At 39.6% G+C, this 21832-nt stretch overlaps 1 protein-coding gene across 21 annotated transcripts in view; it reads right to left on the minus strand.

The window, feature by feature from the left end:
- TCF4 (transcription factor 4) overlaps positions 1-21832 on the minus strand; it is a 385990-nt gene that overhangs the window by 105157 nt on the left and 259001 nt on the right. For 2 of the 21 annotated variants that reach the window (XM_088833432.1, XM_088833436.1), the window contains exon 1: positions 1747-1955. The exons of 15 other annotated variants lie outside the window; for them this stretch is intronic. In XM_088833432.1, the coding sequence (XP_088689558.1) occupies positions 1747-1815 (69 nt within the window). In that variant the 5' untranslated portion in view covers positions 1816-1955. Of the gene's footprint in view, positions 1-1578; positions 1599-1746; positions 1956-20211; positions 21490-21832 lie in introns of those variants that run through there. 4 more of the 21 variants (XM_088833431.1, XM_088833430.1, XM_088833433.1 and 1 more) reach the window with 3 other exon arrangements.

The raw sequence follows: 21832 nt of genomic DNA on the forward strand, positions 1-21832 counted from the left end.
TTGCAGTATTCTTATAATACATAAGGGTCATATAATTCCTGAATCTGTTTATTCTATTCTGAGATGATTTTTCTTACTGACTGTGATAACATCACTTGCAAAATTTTCATTAAAAGTGCATTAAAATTAAAGGTACTGGCTGACTATGTTAAGCATGGGAATGTCAAAAACATAACAGGCAAAAGTCTTAAGAACTACATGTGAGAAACTACCAATTGCAAATTAGGCACTTTTTTTAATAAAAGAAGTTACATAATCCTATGATTTATGTTTACAAATTTAACCACTTTACCTGATCAGTCATTTGTGTTAAAATTGTATTTCCCTTCCTACACTTAACTATTTTTCTAATTACCCATTAGGCTCTCTCTCTTTTTAAAAAAGATAAAAACAGGACAGTTTTATAAACTTTTGATGATTTACTCGCACTTTTCCAAAGAAAAGTATTCTTTCAGGAGTTGCTCATTCATAAAACTATTTTCTTGAATGAAATTATTCATCTTCCTAAAACATCCTGCACCCTCCAACACTTGTGTATACGTGTGTGCATTCCAGTATATGCTCAGCTAGAAATAACCGTTATCCATACATCGACACGTATACACATTCACACACACAGAACGCCACACACACGTTAATTCCCTGCGCCAATCGCTACAGCTGAACTGGGCCTTCTTAAAGCTCTGATCGGTCCCTTTTGGCCCAACTCTCACAACCCGATTAAGATCAATCCAAATGAAGTTCAAGGTACACAAAGACATCAGTTTGTAAAAGGCTGCTTTTCACTCTCCCTTGTTCTCTTTTTCTATCTTCCAATAATAAAATTTTGTTTCTCTAATTTCCTAACAACTCTTCCGGAGATCCCCACATACCGATTTGAAAATATTGAAATCCTTTTCCTTCAGTGGGCCCCATGGAAGGGAAAAAAAAAAAAATAAACCTCCAGATGGCAAGTATAAACCTTCTGCTGGGGTTATGCACAAAATACCAAACACATTTTTTTTTTCTTAAATAAAGCGTTTCTGTTGGAAGGGGGGAAAATGAGGAAAGAAGCCACACAACACAAATAACTTACAATATTGTTACATGCATGAATGGGTCCCTCTTTTTTGGTTTTTTTCCTTCCCCTTTTTGGCTTAAAAAAAAAGGCTTATATAATCTATTTCTTAATCAGATGTCTCAGTTCCATGTTTTTGCTCTATTTCAACCTCTCAGATTCTTTGCAGTAAACCCATTTAACTTAAGCTTTTAACTTCGTAAGACTGGATATCACAGAACCTCAGTCCAGGGAGAAACTTAACCCCCCCCCCCCCGCCCCCGCCAAATTCTTCTCAGCCTAACGGGAGCTTTCCCACTAGCTGCTTTTCCTTTTTAAACAAGTCATTTGGAAGGAAGCAGAATTTTCCAAAAGTCCTTTTCTTTTTTCTTTCCCTTTTTTGCATCTTCCCAGCTCCCCACTCTACCTTGACTGCAAACTTTCTAAAGCTCTGAAATCCATCCTATTTTCCATTCCCCCACACCAACTCAGGGAGGGCGCCCCCCCAAAAAAAAAATCAGAAAGAAAAACCTCCACGGTACCCTAGGAACTGGCAGAGGCTGACCATTTCACGGCACCGAGGAAGGTGCGGCCGTCCTGCGACAACTTTTGCGAAACCATGATCACGGCCTAGGAGGATGCTCAACCCGGCGACAATAAAACTTGTCAAAAAAAAAAAAAAAAAAACCCCGCAGCCCGCGTCCGCTTACCGCCTTGCCATTATAGTAGTACATCAGAGAGCTGCCGCCCATGCCCGGGATCGTGTATGCGCAGTACATGGCCTCGGGTTCTTTTTTCTGCTCGGGACCACTCTAACAACTTTTATTGCAAACTCGCTGTCCCTTTTTTCACCACAATTCCTTCAGTTGCATTTTCCCATATGGCCGGGCCAAGCGTGGCGAATATGCAAAGCAGGAAGAGACCATTCCGGGCGGGCGGGGGGCGGCGCTGCCGTCAGGCTCCGCTCGCGCAGCGGCGCTGGAAGGCGGCCCGGCTGCGGACGGGGCCGGGCCCGCGCGGGCGCCGCGCCGCTGCGACTTTTCCGACGGCGGCGGCGGCGGCGGTGCTTTTTGTTAGTTCCTCGAATAACGCCGATTCGGACACATTTCTGCCGTCTTCACTCTTTCCCCCTCCTCCCCCCCCTCGCAACTTTCTTTCCTAGTTTGCTTTAAAATTCTTTTTTGGGGGTGGTGTCGGTGGTGGTGGTTCTAGGCACCCTTTCTTCTCTAAAAATTTCCAACTCAACCGCCTTAGGGTAGAAGTGGAGCAGGGTCCATTATTGAGCGGAATACAAATGCAGTTAATTGACTCCCCCTCTCTGTCTCTCTCTCCCTCTCTCTCTTTTTTTTGTTTTAATTTGATTAAAAAGCGAGTGGCAGGAAGGGAATCGTATGATGCACATCTAATAACTCTGCCATCTGTCTCTGCTGCTGGCTAGCTCCCAGCATTGTACGCAGCTGCCTGGGAACCCGACTCGGGGAGGGGGAGGCGGGGGGAGGAAAAAAGAAAAAGCACCACGTCTCTGACCTCGCTCCAAAGGAGAGAGGGGGGCAGTGTTTTCCGACTGCGTGGTCAGCAGCCTACAAAACGGGGTGGCGGAACCAAACGGGGTCCCGGGGCGGCCCGCCGGCCCCCGGCTTCTCCCGGAGCAGCGGGGCGGCCCGCCCGTGAACTTCGCCCCGCGCCCCCAGAGCCTGGGCGGACGCCCCCCGCGGGACCCTCCCGAGGCCGCAGGGCGCCGCTGCCGCGTGGCCGTGGAGCCCACCGCCCGCTTAACGCCGGTAGATTGCAGGGCTCTCAGGTTGGCCGGTACATCCGAGCCTCTGAATGACTTACAGCTGTCAGTTCCTAAAAAGGCACCTCTGAGACCGCGCTTTGGCATCATCCACGGGGCCCCAAACCTGTATAAATATTTGAACAAACATTCCATGCACGTTTTCCCTAAACTTAAACATTTTTACTCAACTTTCAGGGCTGGAGAAAGCGGGGAAAAAAAAATCTTCCTTCACCTTTATGGATCACAAGTGAACAATAGCGTCTTTCTAGATCACAAGGTTTCTAACAGGCAAGTGCAATGTTTATGGTTTTATTTTTTTTTAATATTATAATCAACCCACAAAAAAAGGTGGGGGAGGGAGAAGGAACAAAAAATAAAGAGGAAAGAAAGAAAGAAAGGGGATGGGAGGAGAGGCAATAGGCTGACTTGAGCTTGCCAAATTCAGAGCAGCAGAGGAAAGGAGGGCCTCTGGGAATTGATCCCAAATGAAACTAAATCATTTGCATATGCCGAAGCAAATGCCACCCGAGCATACATCTATTCTCAAGAATCAACTTTAATAATTCAGAGCACCTATTTCCTTACAACTCAACGTGGTAACCAAACACATACTGTATTAATATACAACGGCGGGGATTGCGGTGTCGGTTCGGAAGAGCAAAGCCTTGGCTGAGGCTGGAAAGTTTCCCCCACGCTGTAAAATAAACACACACACATTGCACATGCACACATATAGCGAAGGCCCAGAGGTTTGTCTAACTCACTCACTCTGAATTTATTCAGAAGGTCCCCAGAGGTTTGTGTAAACAGTACTTGAATTATAATCACACATTTCATTCAAATTTCATGCTTTGAGGATTTTTTCCTCATTAGAACAGTTAGTTGTCAATCTGACAGGATCACATTTGTAACCTTTAAACCACCCTCAGTGTTTCATACAGAAGGCCAAGGTACCCACCTACCAAAGGACAGTGTGTAAAAAACCATGGCTTAGAAAAGAGGCTGGGATTTAAAGGGAGATAAGTTGGGTTTTATCTGGGGTCGATGTTCCTTTGTTGCTTCTCATAAAGACCCCTTATTTAGAAGCCTGTTTCTAGATCCTACCTAACTTTTCAAAGGTGGACTGCTAGGAAGATTTCTTAACTATTTTGATATACAACCATTCTGTTTCACCTACATTACACGCCTTTTCCTGCGTATTTGCTAACATATATATGCCTTTTTATTAATTCTGTAAGTATAAATGAGATTTTCATACTTTCAGGAGCCACAATTAATATTTTTAAAATTGACGCTCTCGCTGCTTTTAAATATATTGTTGAACGTGTACATAAATATTTTTAATCTGATAAGGTGAAAGAGATTTTTAAACCCTGACAAGTCAGCACACGGAACTCAAAAAATTAAGATGGGACTAGAGCACTAAGCTTCCTGGCTTCATTAACTAATGAAAAAGGGTCTGAAATTTCAAAAGTACAAATTTGCAGTGATTAATAAAGATACTTGCTCAAAAGGTGATTTATACATTATAACCAGTGGAAACACCATGTATTATCCTCCAGTGATGTTAAAGTTTTGGCTAGCTGACCTCAGAATATTATTTCAATCCGAACTCAAGTTAGTGGCTTGTCAACTGAGACATTTCTGCGAACTCAAGACTTTGAAGTTTTCTTAAGTGACAGAAGGATAACCCATGATAAATTTTTAGTGTGATGCGTAGGGCGTTAGCACAGATGCATAAATCCATGTGTTTCATCATTTTATAAGAAATCTTTAATCATAACAACCAATTTTTAAGGCACCCTGACCTGGTCAGTTGTTTCTTTCATCAGGATAAAATTGGGTGTTACCTAACTAGCAGTAGCTAGAGAGAGTCCCTTTTTATCACCAAAAGGACAGGGAATGGAGGTTAGCCACTCAAACAGGAAGTCACCAAGCTCTCTGATGGCTGACTGCAAACCCCATAGAGGATACTAGGGGTAGGCAGTGTGCCCAAGTGCTTTCTCTGCCACTTGGGGGAAAAATTCTTACCAGTAAAATTATTGCTTAGAATACTGATCACCTAAAGTACATCCATGTTATTCTTAACTTCTTCTCTAAAGTTTACAAGTTCTTTTGTGATTTTCCAAAAACTCCTTGACAGACATATTTGGGATGAAGGGGAACCGGGGACACATACGTAGAGCTGTCACAAAAATTTAGAGGACAGCTCACCAGAACTCTCAGCGCATGTGTGCAGTTTCACCTACATGGCAGATCTGCAGTAAAAACTAGCGAATCAACGAACAAACGACTGCATCAAAAAACAAGGAAACACTCTGCACCTCTCGAGTGCAGAGCCTGGGGTTTCTGTCTTCATTCAGTTTCCAAACAACGGTTTATCTATTCCCAACTTTGCCTTGAGCCCCACTGCGGCCTGTGCACAGGACTCAGAGAAATGTACAACACGTTTCCTGTCCTCAGGGATTTGCCACGTGGCCAAGGTCACATGATCAAGGTCATGTGACCAGTGCTCTTAATAAAATGGAAAAATAGGACTGAAGACTGTAGTATTAAACAATCAATCAGACAACAAACTATTATGAATAGGCTAAGGAACTGAACTATTCATTCCCAATCACAGATCTCATTAAATTCTGCTTTTTTTCTGAATAATGACTGCAACATTACACAGTTACTGCAAAGTTCAAATAAACCAAAACACACACATACATGTACCCTGCAGATTGCCTGGAATCAGGCAAGTGCTTAACAAATGACATGAATGAATGATGAATATATGATTGAAATGTCATTTTCCCCCCAAAATATAACTTGTTAGAAGTTGTACAACTCCATGTTTCTAATTGAACACTCATTTTTTTCCCATATGCTAGGTTACTTCTACAATGCTATTCTTTTTTGCCTAGTATAGCTGAATTAGCTAAACATAATATCCCAAGGATAATAGAGATATTCATCAACATACAGGATTACATAATATCACGGGAACAAGCAAACCTATAAAGTAAATGACCACATTTAGGTAAATATCTACCCCATCAAAAAACTGACAAGACAATTAATAACATCTATGTGGTGTTCAGTCACTCAGTCGTTTCTGATTCTTTGTGACCCCAAGGACTGTAGCCTGCCAGGCTCCTCTATGGGATTCTCCAGGCAGGAATACCAGAGTGGGTTGCTATGCCCTTCTCCAGGGGATCTTCCCAACCCAGGGACTGAACTTAAATCTCTTGCATTGGCAGGTGGTTCTTTACCACTAGCTTCACCTGGGAAGACCCTTCAACATATCAACATTATAAAAATATTATAACTTATTTTATATTGGAAAATTTTTTATACTGGAGTGGGTTGACATGCCCTCCTCTAGGGGATTTTCCCAACCTAGGAACTGAATCCAGGTCTCCTGCATTGTAGGCAGATTCTTTACCGTCTGAGCCATCAAGGAAGCCCAATACATGTATACTGATAAACAATTTAAATAGCATACCAGTACCTACTTTGCACTAGTTTCATCTTTATAACTAGTTCCCCGTGACAGGTATCACACCATTCCTACTTTAAAGACAGAGAATTAAGGCACAAACAGTCCTGGATGACATTTCATAGATCACAAAGCTATAAAATCCCCTGGGCTTAAACTTGAGGGCCAGACATGTCTTCATGAGAATTACGACCTCGCTGCTCTGCAGCAGCGTGATGGGGGCCAGGTCACATCACGGGTTTGAGTTTTGGTTTCTTTCTCTTAACACAAGCACTTCTTTTGAGGCATAAATGAGAGGACACCTTGTTCAGCACATCAGGGGCCTGTTACAAATGAGATTGGATTTCCTTGTTCTTCCTATACTCTTTTCTCTGTGCAAGAGTTCCTTAAAGAGCAGTGAGCAAACAATCTCCACCCAAAACAAGCAGTCACAGAAGCCAACTAATATGGACAAAAAAATTTAAAAAATATAGGACTGTGCTAAACTCTTTACTACTAAGCAATCAAATCACACTCCTGGTGTGAGAAGCATGTATGCCCAGTGAGATACTTAAAATATATATTTTCTGTTGATGAAATCAGTATCAGAATCTATGTTCTCATATTTAAACATAAATGAATGATAAATTTTGCCAAGTCAGAGAAAAGGACTTATCTGGGCTATACCTATTTGCTGAAGACAGGAGGTATTATTGAATTTAAGTTATTCAGAAGCTAAACAACTGGACTTTTTTTGGTCTCCAGTAGGAGTCACTATAAACAAGACATTTAATTCATAAGTTAATGTTAGTGTTGAGTTAGTAAATAGATACACATGGATTGTTATAAAACTTTTTAATAAATGGTGATAGTGTATACCTAAAAAAAACCAACTTAAACTGCAGTGACAAAAAATCGACTTCATAAAAGATTTAATTATCCAAAGGAGGATGCAGACACACATGTACATACACACACACGAACACAAAGAGTAAGAAGTTTTTCTGATGACCATACCATGAGACACCCTTGCAACCTAGCACTGAACACCAACAAACTACCTGTTGTGGACATTTCTGTCTTTGTACTGACATCTTTAGAATGTAAAATAACTATGTCTGCTAATAAGTGAGGAAACTTTACTACTTAAAAAAAAATTATTTCCCTCAACTGGAATTCCAATTATCTCAAACTTTTTTTTTTTTTTTGCCAAATACACATTTATCTGGAGAAAATACTTATCTCACATAAATATACTTGTCACATAATTATAAAAATATTTCTTGGAAGTCTGTATTGCATGAACTGAGATAAAGCATAGATCATGTCGGTCGACTCTGGGGCCAAAACTTATTCTCTTAGCACCATTCGGATTATTACAGGTACAATAGTTTTAACTATTTGTATAGTTTAAAGGTAGACAAGTTTAGTTTGGAAGAGAGTTTTATCACAGAAGAGTATCACAGTAACACAGACTGCGAAAACTAAAAGCCTATTTGTGGCTTCATCAGTCTTACTATTGTTATCTTAAATCAGCTACTTTTATATGGCTTGGGTTCATAAGCAGACATCCAAACGGTTTATCACATGATTAAGTATTTATTCTCTTCCTGGCCGGTGAGATAGCTTGTAGTCAGACTGACAGCTAAACCATGTGGACTGATTCTTGTTTAAACCATTTTTATTCCATAAATACTCACCACCACCTTTCTGTGGAAGTATTTCTCTTCAGAAGAAAGAGGAGGTTTCTCATTTTGCTTTAGGTGGCATTATAAAAACTCACAGACATATATGGTTTTGGTGACATGCAGTAGTATGCAACATAAATGCAAAACACTTTCTAACATTCTTGCATGCCGTTAGATCTGGTGAGAGTCATTTTCCCACTTTTCCACATTTTTCTCATTTCTATGGTAAAGAATACAATGAGTATGTCATTACCCATATGAACATGACATCTCAACAAGCCAGAGACAGAAAATAGCACCACCCTTCAGACTGGGAAACAAGTATCTAATCTCATGTATGGTTCAGTGAAGTGAAATATACGCAGTGGCAACACCAGAATATATAGATTTTCATGCTGAACTGCAATGCGAACTGCAGCACCGGAGTCTAACTGACGTTCACTTCTTCCTCAATTTCATGCAAAGACCTGTCACTGCAAAACTCATACGTTTATCTACTACTGAAACCTCTCAAATATTAAATGAAATGAGAAAACGATAGTGCAATTGACACTTTTGATGACTAAAGGAGATATTTTAATTAAGGAGTAAAGACTTCATAGGGTTTCTTATTTTCTCCTCAGGACATCAGTCTCAACCCTCTGGGGTAAGTGGAATTTTTTCTTTGGGGAAAAAAATTCCTTTATCCTAACCCAGTATGATCCATAGCCAGTCTCCAAGTCTGATACGAAAACAAACCATTTCTATTTTGGTACAATGAGGAAGCATCGCAGTGGACAATATAAAAACAGAGATGGAGGAAGTTGACTCAGATTGCTGCACTTCCTAGATGAGAAAGCGAGCGGGTTTACCACAATCATCTGAAACAAATGAAATAAGACGACAACTGTTTTTTCCGTCAAACTGATGCACGTGTAAAAATGAATTCCCAAAAAGTTAAAGGGGAAATCCTGGGCATGTTTGTTTGCCTGGATGAAGGATTCCATTTGAGAAATTTTTGACAAAATGGATTGATGAAGCAGACTGGAATCCGGGCACAGGATATACACAATTTTTTAAAACTTTGTGAATAAATACTGGGCTTCCCAAAGCATTGCTCAGTGATTAGAGGGAAATGTGATATCACAATGGAAATCATTTTCATTCTAAACAGAATAATTGTCTGAGGTGGGAATTCTAACAACTTCCTAAAGTTTCCAACTGTTGACTACCTTTGCTTGATATCACTGAGCAAGTAGAACGAATTGCTGACCAGAGAACAATTTTCAAATACTTTAATGACTATCTCTGATAAACACTCAGTAATCAAAGAGTAGGTAAAAAAAAAAAATGGGGAAAAAAAGGTTTTATAAATGGAAGCAAATGACCATGTAAGATTAGCATCCAATACATATCTGCTATTGAAATGACTATTTCAAATTACTGTTTTATAAAGTTTCTGCCTAAAAATATTCTTTTGAGGAACTGGGAACGAGCCCCTTGGAGCAAGAATTAATGGCATTTCAAGGAGAATGAGCAGAAGATTTTCCCTCAAGGTTGATCCTTAGCCTAAAGCCAGAGCTGGTCACTGGTCCATTCTTGACCTAAATGTTGGGTTCTTTAACTCAAAATAACCTCGAATTCTAACCACTTAGTTTCAAAAACAAATGATCTCTTCGCCTGTTAATCATACGCACTTAAACATCCACCCCACACATAAACACAAAAATGACCATGAAGAGTCACGTGAGATAAGTTGTACCATCATGCACGAAGACAAGTCCTTACAGCAAATCCCATGAGTAACCCCAAAAGAAATGGTTTTAAAAGGGATAAGGTGCAATAAGGGAAGATTCTGAGCTTCTAAGTAAACTGGAAATTCATAAGCTTTCACTGAACACAAACAGTATTAAAATTAGAACTGTTTGGCAAAAATCTGACACCGATACATTCTGGTTTCTAACACGAGGCCAACCAAATCAGGTACAGGTGAGGAGTGCCCCAAAGTTATACAGCAGTGGTGATCGTACTTCCAATTATTTACAGCTGGGCAAAAACGGGTCTAAAAGGACAGCTTCCTAGTCATGGCCAGCGTTACTGCCAAACTGCCGAATTACGGTCCTTAAAAACCAGAGGCATGAAAGTTCCCTCCATGTATTTGACAAGGGTGTCTCCCAAAATGTCAGTCAGTTTTCTGCCTTCTTTGAAAGTGATTACCAAATGCATTTTGAGAATAAAACTTAAAACTTGCTTAATGCAAGTCAAAATCTTAAACAGGTCAACTTTCCCATCCTTACCCCCAGCTACTGATTTCCCCTTTTGCAGCGTGTGATGTGTTCACTAATACTGGCAAGCCATGTGTTTTTTGAGTTTTTTTTTTTAGGACTTCTATGTTTTGTGAGTGTATGGGTGTGTGTGCTTAGTTGTGTCTGACTCTTGTGACCCCATGGACTGTAGCCTACCAGCCGCCTCTGACCATGGGATTCCCCAGGTAAGAATACTGGAGTGGGTTGTCATTTCTTTGTCCAGGGAATCTTTCTGTCCTAGGGACCAGACCTGCATTGCAGGTGGATTCTTTACTAGCTGAGCCACCATAAATATATTTGCTTGTTTGTTTGTTTTTACAAATGCCAAATGTTATTCAGCTTTGAAGGGTAAAGGCAGCTTCTCAACAACGTAAATCAAGCCGGTGGTCAAGCCAGATTTAGAATTCAGGTCTTCTGTCATTCCATTTATTATGTGCCATGCTTCTCCACTCATTAAAAAGCCCCCGTTCTCCCTTAACCTAGAATGTCCTTTCCTTTTTCTGATTGCTATTATCTTACCTATATATAAGATAATTATTGTGAAACCTTTCTTTTAAAATTTAATTAAGCCACATTTTTTACGGAGTCTAAGCACCAACCTACTCAACCACCTACACCAGCGCTACCGTGTGAGTCTGTCTGTATATGTGTGGCATACAAGGAACAGGAAATACAGTAAGAGTTCAAGACTTATCCATGTTGTACACGGCCTGTGTCTTTCTAACTTGCTATGTTGACCAACTTATACTTTCTTCAATAAAAATAAGTATACTTAAAACATAAGAATTATTTGGCCCATAAGGGTTTCCTGGAGTTAAACATTTCTGTATTGAGTCTTTCTTAGTATCATTACTAAACAAATGACAGTATTTTATGATAAATGATTTTTAAACATAAAAAAGTTTAAAAAAATTTTAGTTGTATTTTTGATTTTTTTTAACGACTTCCAAATTTTTGTTTCTCCAAACAGGTATGTGGGAATGAGACCACCATCCCCACTATCTGTCATCCTGTCCCTATTAAAATAATGTGGAGGTCAAAAACCAAGATGTTACTTCAAGTTTTGGCTTTATCTAAATCTCAGTTTCTTTAGAAGCAAATATGTTTCAAATAAATAAAGTGTTAAATTGTGATCATGACAGTTTTTCCCCCAACTTAAAAACTCTGGGATTTATGTTTTTATGATAATGAGGTATCTCTGAATAATCAAGCCCTGAAAATACAGAGCTCGTCAAAAGTTGCTTCTCCAGTTAAACAAGCAAAAGCGCAACAAGGAAGAGACACACAGAAGATGTTCAAAACTCAATCGCTATCTGTCACCACTTTCTTCATCTGCCAGATCTATAACTCTCAGTTATCCAGAATCAAGTTCTGTGGCCACTTCCAGATAAGGACCATTCTAGTATGTATGGCTCTCCAGAAAATTTTAATGTCATGAATTGTAGCTAAATAAATCATGCACCTACTTATTGCACCCCGATACTATAGATTTTTCAAGAGTAGAGATTATGATTTAAATTTCTTTGCCCTCCCCTATAACAATGTTATCTGTACATAATAGGAGCGCAAATCCATTTTTGCTCCTTGAGTGAATGAGGAACAAAAAGAGATTTATTTCCTTCCTTTCCACAGTGACAGAAACGATCAAGTCCAGGGTTGTCAGCGAAACACATTATAGCCAGCTGTAACTTCACTTTGAGAATAAATTAAGTCTTCATGAAATGGAAAAATGAGGATATGATTAGACAAAAATTTTCATATAGAGCTACACCTACAGTATACTGATAAAACACATACATACACATGTAACCATGATAAATTGTTTCCCCAGTTTTCAAACGTTTTAATGATTGTTATTTATTTCATGAGCCTGGACTTTCCTTCACCTGGATTATAAACTGCTGAAGATTAGGGATGGACAAAGTTTTATTTGCTGGGTTGGCAGAGAGCATATTCATTTACACACACACTTCACAGAAGGGGGCTTGGAGGATCTAATCTGTCTTCCTTTCTCTTGTGTAGTGTGGCTATTTTCTCAGTGGAATAATTAATCGTGCCAACAATATGCCAAAGATATAAAAATGGATACATGCATTGTCACTTTTGAGAGGTGATACTGTTATGCCGCCTCAGAGGTGCGATGCAGTCTACTGTTTGTCTCATGTATTTAGTTTTCCTTGGCAAATCCTCCTTAACTTACTTAACCTATATTCTACTTTAAAATGTCTTTTTATAAACATTTTCTTAGAGGGACAGCATATCCTCTGATGGCTAGACATTATTTCCTAATGACGTGGAGGCAAACAAAACAAAGCAGCAGGTGCTTTCCATGTCATTTCCACATATTTAACTTTTTTTGTTGTCCTTTCCAACACATTCCATTTAACCAGATTTTAGACATGACCAAAAAAAAAAAAAAAAGTTGAAAGATGTTATTTTGTTATATTGTTAAAAATATGCTGATAAAGAAACTTGCCAACAATTACAGTAAATCTCAGAGCTGATTTCATCTTTCTACTATATATTACCTTGTTACTGGGCCTGTGTGATTACATCAATTGCTGAACTTTTAAGAGCCATAGTCTCTGTATCTATTAGTTCACAAGGTGAATCAGTGGTATTAGGCTCCTATGAGGCATCATGAAATGAACTCTTGCTTGGAAAACTATTTGTGGCCACTTATATACTTGCATAAATCTTCACAACAGCACGAACTCTGGTGCACACTGCATTTTCCAGGAAGCCTGGCACTTAGTAGGTGTGCAGTAAATATTTGCTGCGTTTTAAAATTTGATACTTGAACAGATTCAAAGCTAAGTGGGTACACAATGATACAGAGTCATCAATCGTTCCCCACACCTTCTGGCTGATGTCATATGGGGAGTTATAGACCCCTCTTGACAATATGATAGAAATTATATTCTCTGTCTCCAGTTACATCTTTGAAGACTGGAATTCTGTTGATTAGAATCTTAAGAGAAAGGCACTAACATTTTGTAAAGACTGGTTTAAAATATACTTGAGATCTGGATACACATAAGTCATATCTTTTATGAAACAAGCTTATTTACATCTGATCTACCTAAAACTTTACTAAGTATTTCAGACAGTTAATACACTTTTGATGTTCTTAACTAAGATGAAAGTTTTCAGAAAGCATCTTCAAAAATAAGTTATCACCTTACTTACCTTTTAAAAAAAGTTTCATAACTTACTGATATCATCACAGACAGCTGGTAGCAATGCAACAGTTAACAATCTGTCTGGGTCTCCTTTTAAATTGCCAATTTTCAGATGTTTGGAAGGAAAAATACTAGAATCTTAAATTTGCTATGCAGAGTTGTCTGCAGAGATGCGAATTTCATTTATCTCCCTAATTTTCTTTCTGAAAAATTTTTTAAAAGTCTACGTCATTTTGAACCATACACTGCAGGGAAATAGATTGCTTTAATAATCAGGATGTTTTATCTCTATTATCTATGGCTCTTGCTGAAAAAAAAAAAAAAAAACACACCTCCACTCACCTCCACCTATCCCAATATACCTTAATTTCTTTGAATCAAATGCAGGTGCTTCATTTTAAATGGTGGTCCAATGACTGACATTTAAAACCCAAAAATCTTGGTAAGTGGCTGCAGTGCTTAATGTTGTTGGCATTCACGGCGCTTGTGCCACGGGAGCAAACTGGGGCCATGCCATCCTACTGTGCAACACGTTCAATCCAAACCCTGTAATCTTCACTATGGTTATCCATTCTGTCGTCCTGAAGGCTGCAAGTTCCCAGGGAAGTTGGGATAGTGACTGCGCTTTATTTTCCAGCGAAGATTGTTTCTGTGCCCTGTTGTTGAATTGGGAGCACAGCTGTGCAAAGGAGTTTCAATGTACCAAAGGGTGGTGGGAGAATAATCAGCTTAAAACTTCACCTGATGAGTTCACAAGCCAAAGGCTACACAAAAAGTACATGAACTCCTCGAGCACCACGATCGCTTATGTGACTTTTAAACTGGGTCTGCGTCGAGCAGTAGTGATTGATGTTGACCTCAAGGATACTTTTTTCCCCTGATTTTACCCAATACACATAGCCACGGACAAGGACTGAGCCTACTTTCATTTTCCAGCAGTAACTAGCATGTTATTTGTGTTTCACAAGTGAAATAGTCATTGCAGGGACACAGCTTCAACTGCTCATTCAAATCAAACCATAATATTAGGAGCATTATCTTCAAAAAAAATAACGGCTTGATATAGTAAAAACATTCTTAATAATAAAAACAATAAAACATCCTAAATCATACTCCACATACTTTAAACAGCCTGAAATAACTTTTATTAATAGCATCTAAGTCTTGTATTCATAATTGAGTCTTCATAGTAAATGGGCTATTTAGGTATATTCCGATGAATTATCACAGGAGAAAAGGATCTGTCATTATTTCTAATCAAAATCTCCAAATACATATTTCCAAGATAAATCAAAATGAACCTTGATAAAAGGATTAAAAATCATGGGCTAAGACATCCAGCCTAGGGGGGAAAAATCATTTCAGAAAAAAGGAAACAGTGTAAAATCTCTTAACTGCTTAAAATGAGTTTTAAATGAATGAAGGGGGTAGTGCCTGCACCCTTTTAAAAGTGAAAGTGCACACTTCAAAATAATTCAGAATTAAGTAACTCTTACTAGTAACTTATCAAGTTGAATTCATAAATTATGACATGGCTAACTCAGAATTAAAATGATCAACTGTTCAAAATAAACCATTGCCTGTTCTAGAAAACATCTTAAATCTTACCCTAGGGAAAAGTTATTACTTCGTAACACCTTTCTTCAGGGGCAAAAAGGCATTCAGTTTCCATTGTCAAAAATATCCATTTAAATGGGTAATAGCCAAATATATACTGATGAATTATTCAGATCTTCTCAAATGTCGGGGCAAAAGGAAGATTTAGCAAATCGGTACTATATTTTAAGTTTAATTATAAAACAGATTCTTAGGAATTAAAAATAATGTCTTAGAAGCAGACTAAGGCCCAGATTTGGCCACCAAAGGCTGTGTGACGCTCTTGCTGAAAGATAAGAACAGAACAGACACATCCTAGCAGAGTGTGCTGGCCACAATGGTGGGACTTAGACCCAGGGAAACCTGTCCTTAATTTATCCCATCGTGTGTAGATTTGGCAAGAATCTCCAAACATCATTTACATACCATATGCCCTGAATTACCTAGGCACAATGGCTGTGGATAAATATGATGCTTTAGGTCTGTTTGCTTCCTTTTACAAGTTTTGCAGCTTTCATTTTTCTCTTTACTAAACAATTGAATGCAATATTGTGTGCTGCATTTCAGTGTTTTGCTAAATCAATAAATAGTTCATTGTGCTTTGTGATTAGAAAAAAATGATCTGAGGTAGGCAACCAGGAGGTATTTATTCCTCCTAAGCAAAAATCAAATAAAGGAAATGAGCTCTTTATGCTTTGGACTCATTTTAACCCTCGTCTCCTTACCAGGCATAGAAATTCAAGGCAGTCAACAATTAAATAGGTAGAAATCACACGTTATAACTTCTGTGGAAGGTATAAAATTGGTCAGCAAGTTTTCATGTTTAAGAGGGATCCCTGAAAACAGTCTTGGTAATTCCTGTGTCTGTTCACCTTATAATTAAAAGGCATTACTATTGCTTGTGCCTTAGTTTACCTCACTCCCAAGAATGGTATTATCACAAACTCAGTAAAATATGTCCAGATTCTCACACTAAATTTAAACTCAGATTTATAAAAATGTATACTTAAACCAAAAAGATCAATAGCCTAAAAAAGGCTTGGAGCAGAACTACGTACATATTTTTTGTTGTATACTATAAATTTGACTGTATAAACTTCCAATTAAAAATGACATTCACACCATCATTTTTGATAGAATTTTGCACAGTAGGAATACTCATTAATGCAGGGTAATACAGTGTGATAAGCAGCTTAGACATCAAAATAGCAAAAAAAAAAAAAAAAGCCAGTTGGTCTACTCTTTACATGAGTAAAATGAAACTTAAAAAATTAGATACCTGAGGAATGAATTAAAAAGAACACTTACTGGCATATGTATTCTTTTAAACTGTATCAAATCAAGAGCATCCATTCTCTAGTCAGTTTCTACTAAAAGGTCTCACAAAAACACAAACACACAAAAAATACTCATTCCATATTTGATGATAAAATATTAAATGCATTACAATATTCAAAATGAAATGTAACTTAAATAATTTTACTCATCCTACAAGTACCCTCCTAAAAAGAGTGTGTATCCATATACGTTTATATACTTATATATTTTTAAATCATTTAATATGAAAGTTTCTGAAATATCTGGATTCTTTTCAGCTTTAGTAAAAGAGGGGCAGAAGCCCATTAGCTACAAAGTGTGGACACCTGGGTCATTTCTTGATCTTACACTGGAAAATACAAAGTGGTTATATAATTCTCAGTAAATGGCAAAGGAGCATGCATATACTAGAAGAGAAACAGGTATAAGACAGTGCAGTTATTTCAGAATCCTACAAAATAATCTGCCTTCTTTAGGGGGCAAGGAAAGAAAAGCTACCCCTTGAAGAGCGGCAATGAAAGGGTTAACAGACATATGCTGTATAATTAGGAGATGCATTAATGATTATGAATAGTAAATGATTTGGTGCAAAGAAAAAAAATTTTAGTCAAAGGGACATGTACCTATCTTACATGTTTATTAGTAACTCTATATAACTAGAGAATTCTGCTATTAAGAATCTTGCATTATTGGTGTAAATACTTCCAAGGGTACATCAAATTGTAATCTTTCATACGACATCCATCAAACCAGGCTGGAGATTTTGACAAACATTAAACACAGTAAGGAGGCAATTATGTATGCATGATTTAATCTGCAACTAATTAATATGCAAATTTATTCATATGTTAGTTACTAAATTAAAAATGCAAAGAAGCCCTTATGGTGATTCTCGAAATTTTGCACAAACAGAACATTTAAAATGTAGGAAAAATGAAGTTTTTTAGAAACCTATAACACACTTTTAGTGTCTCCAGAACCTGTTGCATTAAGAAGACTCAAAAAAATGTGTGTTTAAATACTGGATAACAATTTAAAAGGTGTGCTAATTTTATGTGAGAATGTGGGAACAGAAAGGTTAATCAGAATTCTCTCGAACCTTAAGAGATACACTCTAATTACCAGACAAATGGTATTCTATTTCTAAGCTTCCGACCCTGCTTTTAAGGTTGTCAAAAGCTGGTCATCTTACTGATATCTAGTACAAATGGTTAGGGGAATAAATAGTATAGGAAAGCAACTAGATATACTGAAAAGTCCAGGGTAACTAGGGAGCCCTTTTGGTGCTCACTAAACACACAATTCACTCCTCAAGATGGCAACTCGCTCTTTTCGCCTTTGGGGAACAGCTCTTTGCAAACAGAGAAATTGGAGGAAAATCTTGAGGGAGCCTAGAAATTCTCCCCGACTCTCTTCCGAATAAATCCTTCAAAGAAAAGAATGCCACTAACCCAAGAGCCACCAAAAAACATAAGGTGATTTCCTCTGAATTCAATCTGGCTATTTCAGCCGTGCGTTTTCCAGACAGTCCAAAACTGATTCGAATCTCTGATGGGAGAAGAGGGATGTGGAGTCGTGTGATTTAAAAATATCTTTGGATGTCTGCATACCGGGGAATATCCATTCAAGTGCCTATTTTATCCTTTGGCACCACAGCCTTCTGTGAGCATCTGATTTCCTGGTGATTTCCTAGTGATCAGCAGCGAGATTTTGTGTGGATCACCTCTGATCTGATTACCTTTCGCATCCGAAGTCCGATGGGCCAGCTCTGGGAGCTGGCACTGGGAACAGCTGTAGTGGCCTCAAGAAATCAACGCAAGTCAACTGTTTAAGGAAGCACAATAGATGCGTCTACAGCTCTTCCTAGGGCACTGAACTCTCACCCACGTTAGGGGAAAAAAAAAAATCGCCATCAGTCTCATCACTGCCAAGTGACACACAAAAAGGAAGTTAACCATTGGCTGTTACTTTTATTCACAGTCTGACTCTGATCTCCCAGCTTCCCTCAGCCCCTTCTGATGCCAAGCGGGCTACAGCTTGCCCATTTCATTTCGACCACGGCAGCCAAAAAAAGCACTGCCCCACGGTGCAGCGACAAGCAGTCTGTTTTGATATTAGTTACCCCAGTATGCGCTGGGAGAAAGTCAGATGTCCCCAAACTATGTGGTCTCCCCAAGGGACCCGTCCCGGCCTTCCCTGGCCACAGAGATGCTGAGCCTGCCACAAAGCCTCTGCTTTGAAAGCACTGGGGCAGGAAACGCACCCTCCGTGGGACTCAGACAAAAATGGCGGGGAGGGAAGACTCCTGCCCTCCAATCCCACACTCATGTCTATCTGGAAATATTAACAGCCTCTCCCCACTGCCTGCCAGCCAGCAGACAGGAGCCCAAACCGAATTACGTAAGGAAAGGAGTCCTTTTCTTATGTAACTGAATCTTCGTAGGGGCTAGGAAGGAAACATCAGACTTTCTTATTTTTCTCTCATAAAAGAGGTTGATGTGGGGGTTCAGAAGAACGGGTTTTTTTTCCCCACTAATTCTCAGAGAGGGAGGAAAATGGTAATAAAATCCTCCCTTTCAGTCCCCCAGACACCCTGCTCTCTCTGCTGAATGTACAGACTCTGAGTCTAACCTGGTTTAACCCGGAATGCACCTGGGATGTTCTCATTCTCTCCAGCCTTAATACATCATGCTTTTTAAGGTCTGCAGTGAGGCAGCCTCAGGTTGAGGGGTTCCATTCCTGGGTATTTCAGGAATCTGAGAGGAACCTGAGGCATTTTTAATTTGTACAGGTGACTCAATTTTGGTTGTGACCAGAACTGAACATAAAGCTTTTAAAAAAGCCTCAATGTACACATTTATGCATTCATTACACAGTGTTAAATCTAATTTGTTCTTTTTACTGTCACAGGAAGCACATGTTTAAAGCAATCTGTTTCCTCATGTGAATGCTTTCCTGTCTGTTTTAAAAAAAAATTGCGACACACTTTACCCTGAGTAGCCAAGAGGTGATCATAAATATCCCTAAATAGCATTAAACAGATACGAAAGACATTAACACTTTCAGAATGCCAAAGTAGTATTAAAAAAAAATTCTGACAGATGCTCCTAGGTCAAAAAGTGAAATGTGTGTTTCCTGAAAAAACACTCTCATCAGAATCATAAATGAACTGTGAGGAGAGGAGTGAGGTGTTGCTGAACAAACCAGGATCCTTTTGGTGAGGAACTCAGCAACCCATTGCCAAAGTGCACTTGCCATAAAAAGCCCAAACTGAAGTGGAAGTTTGATGAAAACCAATATCCTCTGCAATCCACAAGGTGGCAACGACTACAACTGAGGGGCCACCCGGCGGGGTCTCTCCCGCTTCCCAGAGAAAGGTTCTGTCTCTGGAAACCCAAGCGTTATCTCTGCTCCGGGAAACCAGGAAGAGGTCTGGCCCAAAGGGACCTTTCCTGCGGTGTGTTACGTGGAGCCTGGCTTTGCTGGACACTGAAGTTGGCTGGGAAGAGATGTTTGTTCTGAAATGTATCGGTCATCTCTCTCTCCTCCACCCCCTTTAGCAGATTTTTTTTTCCCCTTTAAATGCAAGAATTCAAGAATCAGCCCTTAGGAAAAAACTGTTCTAGGTTTCCCACAGCTCACAAGAAAAAATACTATCCCCCCCACCCCGCCAAAGGAATTCAGCAATGGCATTGAGAAAAAACACATTACTAGGCAGCAAAGGGCAGAATCCCCCAATTCTTTGGCTTTTCCAGAAAACATCTGTATAAATAATCCTGCATATTGTTACAAACGGACCTAAACAGTCCTAAACAAATGGAACTCTGTTTTACTTTAGAAGAGAGACAAACGGCCACGCACACCCACCTAGTCAAGGCAGCTCCGTCTTCTCAGATGAAGGCAGAACCCCCGGGCTGACTTTTTGTGGGTGCCACCACCAGCTCTACAAAGGGGGACTAGGGGCATCACTTGGGAGCCCTGCTCTGGTCGCCTGCAGGATGACGCTGATGGAATAAGCAAGAAGAAGCATGTCTCTCCTTATCACTGAGAGGCAGGGCTGATTTAGGCATAAACAAATTACTGGCAGAGAGAATCATGTTAGGAAGACTCTGTCATCTTGGCCTAACGTCCTCTTCCAAAAGGGAAAAGATGGGGAACATCCCTCCAACACAAACTTTGCAGAGCGCTTTAGTCGATGACTGAAAAGGCTGACGAGGTGTCTCTGACTGATGGAGACGCCATTGTAAGGACAAACAGAGAGAAAGTGCTCAGAGTGGTTCCTCAATTCAGAAAAAGCAAGTGGGCTCCATGAGGTACAAGTTTTCTGAATGCACTTGAGACGCTGGCTTCAGTTTCCAGTTAACATTCAGAAGGCTGCATGTTAAAACTCTGCTCTAGTGCAGGGCGAATTGGGAGGCTGGGATTGGCATATACACACTACTGTCCAAGATAGGTTAACTCAAGGGAACAGACTCTATCACACAGGGCACTCTACTCAGTGCTTTGGGGTGACCTAGATGGGAAAGACATAGGAAAAAGTGGGATGCATGTATACATACACTGATTCACTCTGCACAGAAGAAACTAACAGAGCATGGTAAAGCAACTAGAGTCCAATACAAAAAAAAAAAAAAAACTTCTTTAGTGTCCGAAGAAAGGAGTTACTCTGCTGCTGACAATGCACCGCCAGGGCTTATCATGAATATCATCCGCTGTCATAATTTCTAGATACCTACAATGCATCAAGCATATGCTAAGCACATTATATATATATTTGTAATTTATCACGATATCCTTAGGAGGGATGTATGTTTTCCCCATTTTCCAGGGAAAAGAGTCAAGAATAATGACATCATATGCTCAGAGCCAGGTAGCTAATCACTGGCACAATCAACTAAAAAAACCAGGTGATCAGATTCCGTGCTCTTAACCAGCAGATGATACTGTTTCTAGTAGAGATATCCTATCCTGGAATTTCTGGATATTCTAGCGGATATGCCTGGGCCAAAGCTGTGCATTATAACCAGTGACTTAAGAGGTATTGAGGGTCATTCTACAATGAGATGAAACTTGTGAATATTCAATTTATTCCAGATCATCAAATATTTGCTAAATGAGCCAGGCTGCACAAAGTTTCCGGTCCACAGAGTGTTCGGAACAGCTACCGCCTCATGGATAAGGACTCAGACAGAAGCCTCAAGGGCAGACCGCCCAGGTGACTATCCCAGCTCTGCCACACACTGGCTGTGTGACCTTGGGCATATTTCTTCACCTCTCTGCGCCTCCATTCTTTTATCCCCAAATAAAGAGTAGCACCCATTTCATTGAATCTGTGAAGGAATAAATGACACCGAGCAAAGTGCTCGGTGTCGGGAAACAATAGGTTAAGGGTCTGTTACCAGTACACCAAGAGCAGCTCATTCAGCAGACGTGACATCTGTCTGTTTTGGAGACCACAAAACAGGCTTGCGACCTAAGCAAGGCCACT

Source organism: Moschus berezovskii, chromosome 28 (genome assembly GCF_049115385.1).
Source record: "Moschus berezovskii isolate FMDL1 chromosome 28, NW_MosBer_1.0, whole genome shotgun sequence".
Classification (NCBI taxonomy): domain Eukaryota; kingdom Metazoa; phylum Chordata; class Mammalia; order Artiodactyla; family Moschidae; genus Moschus; species Moschus berezovskii.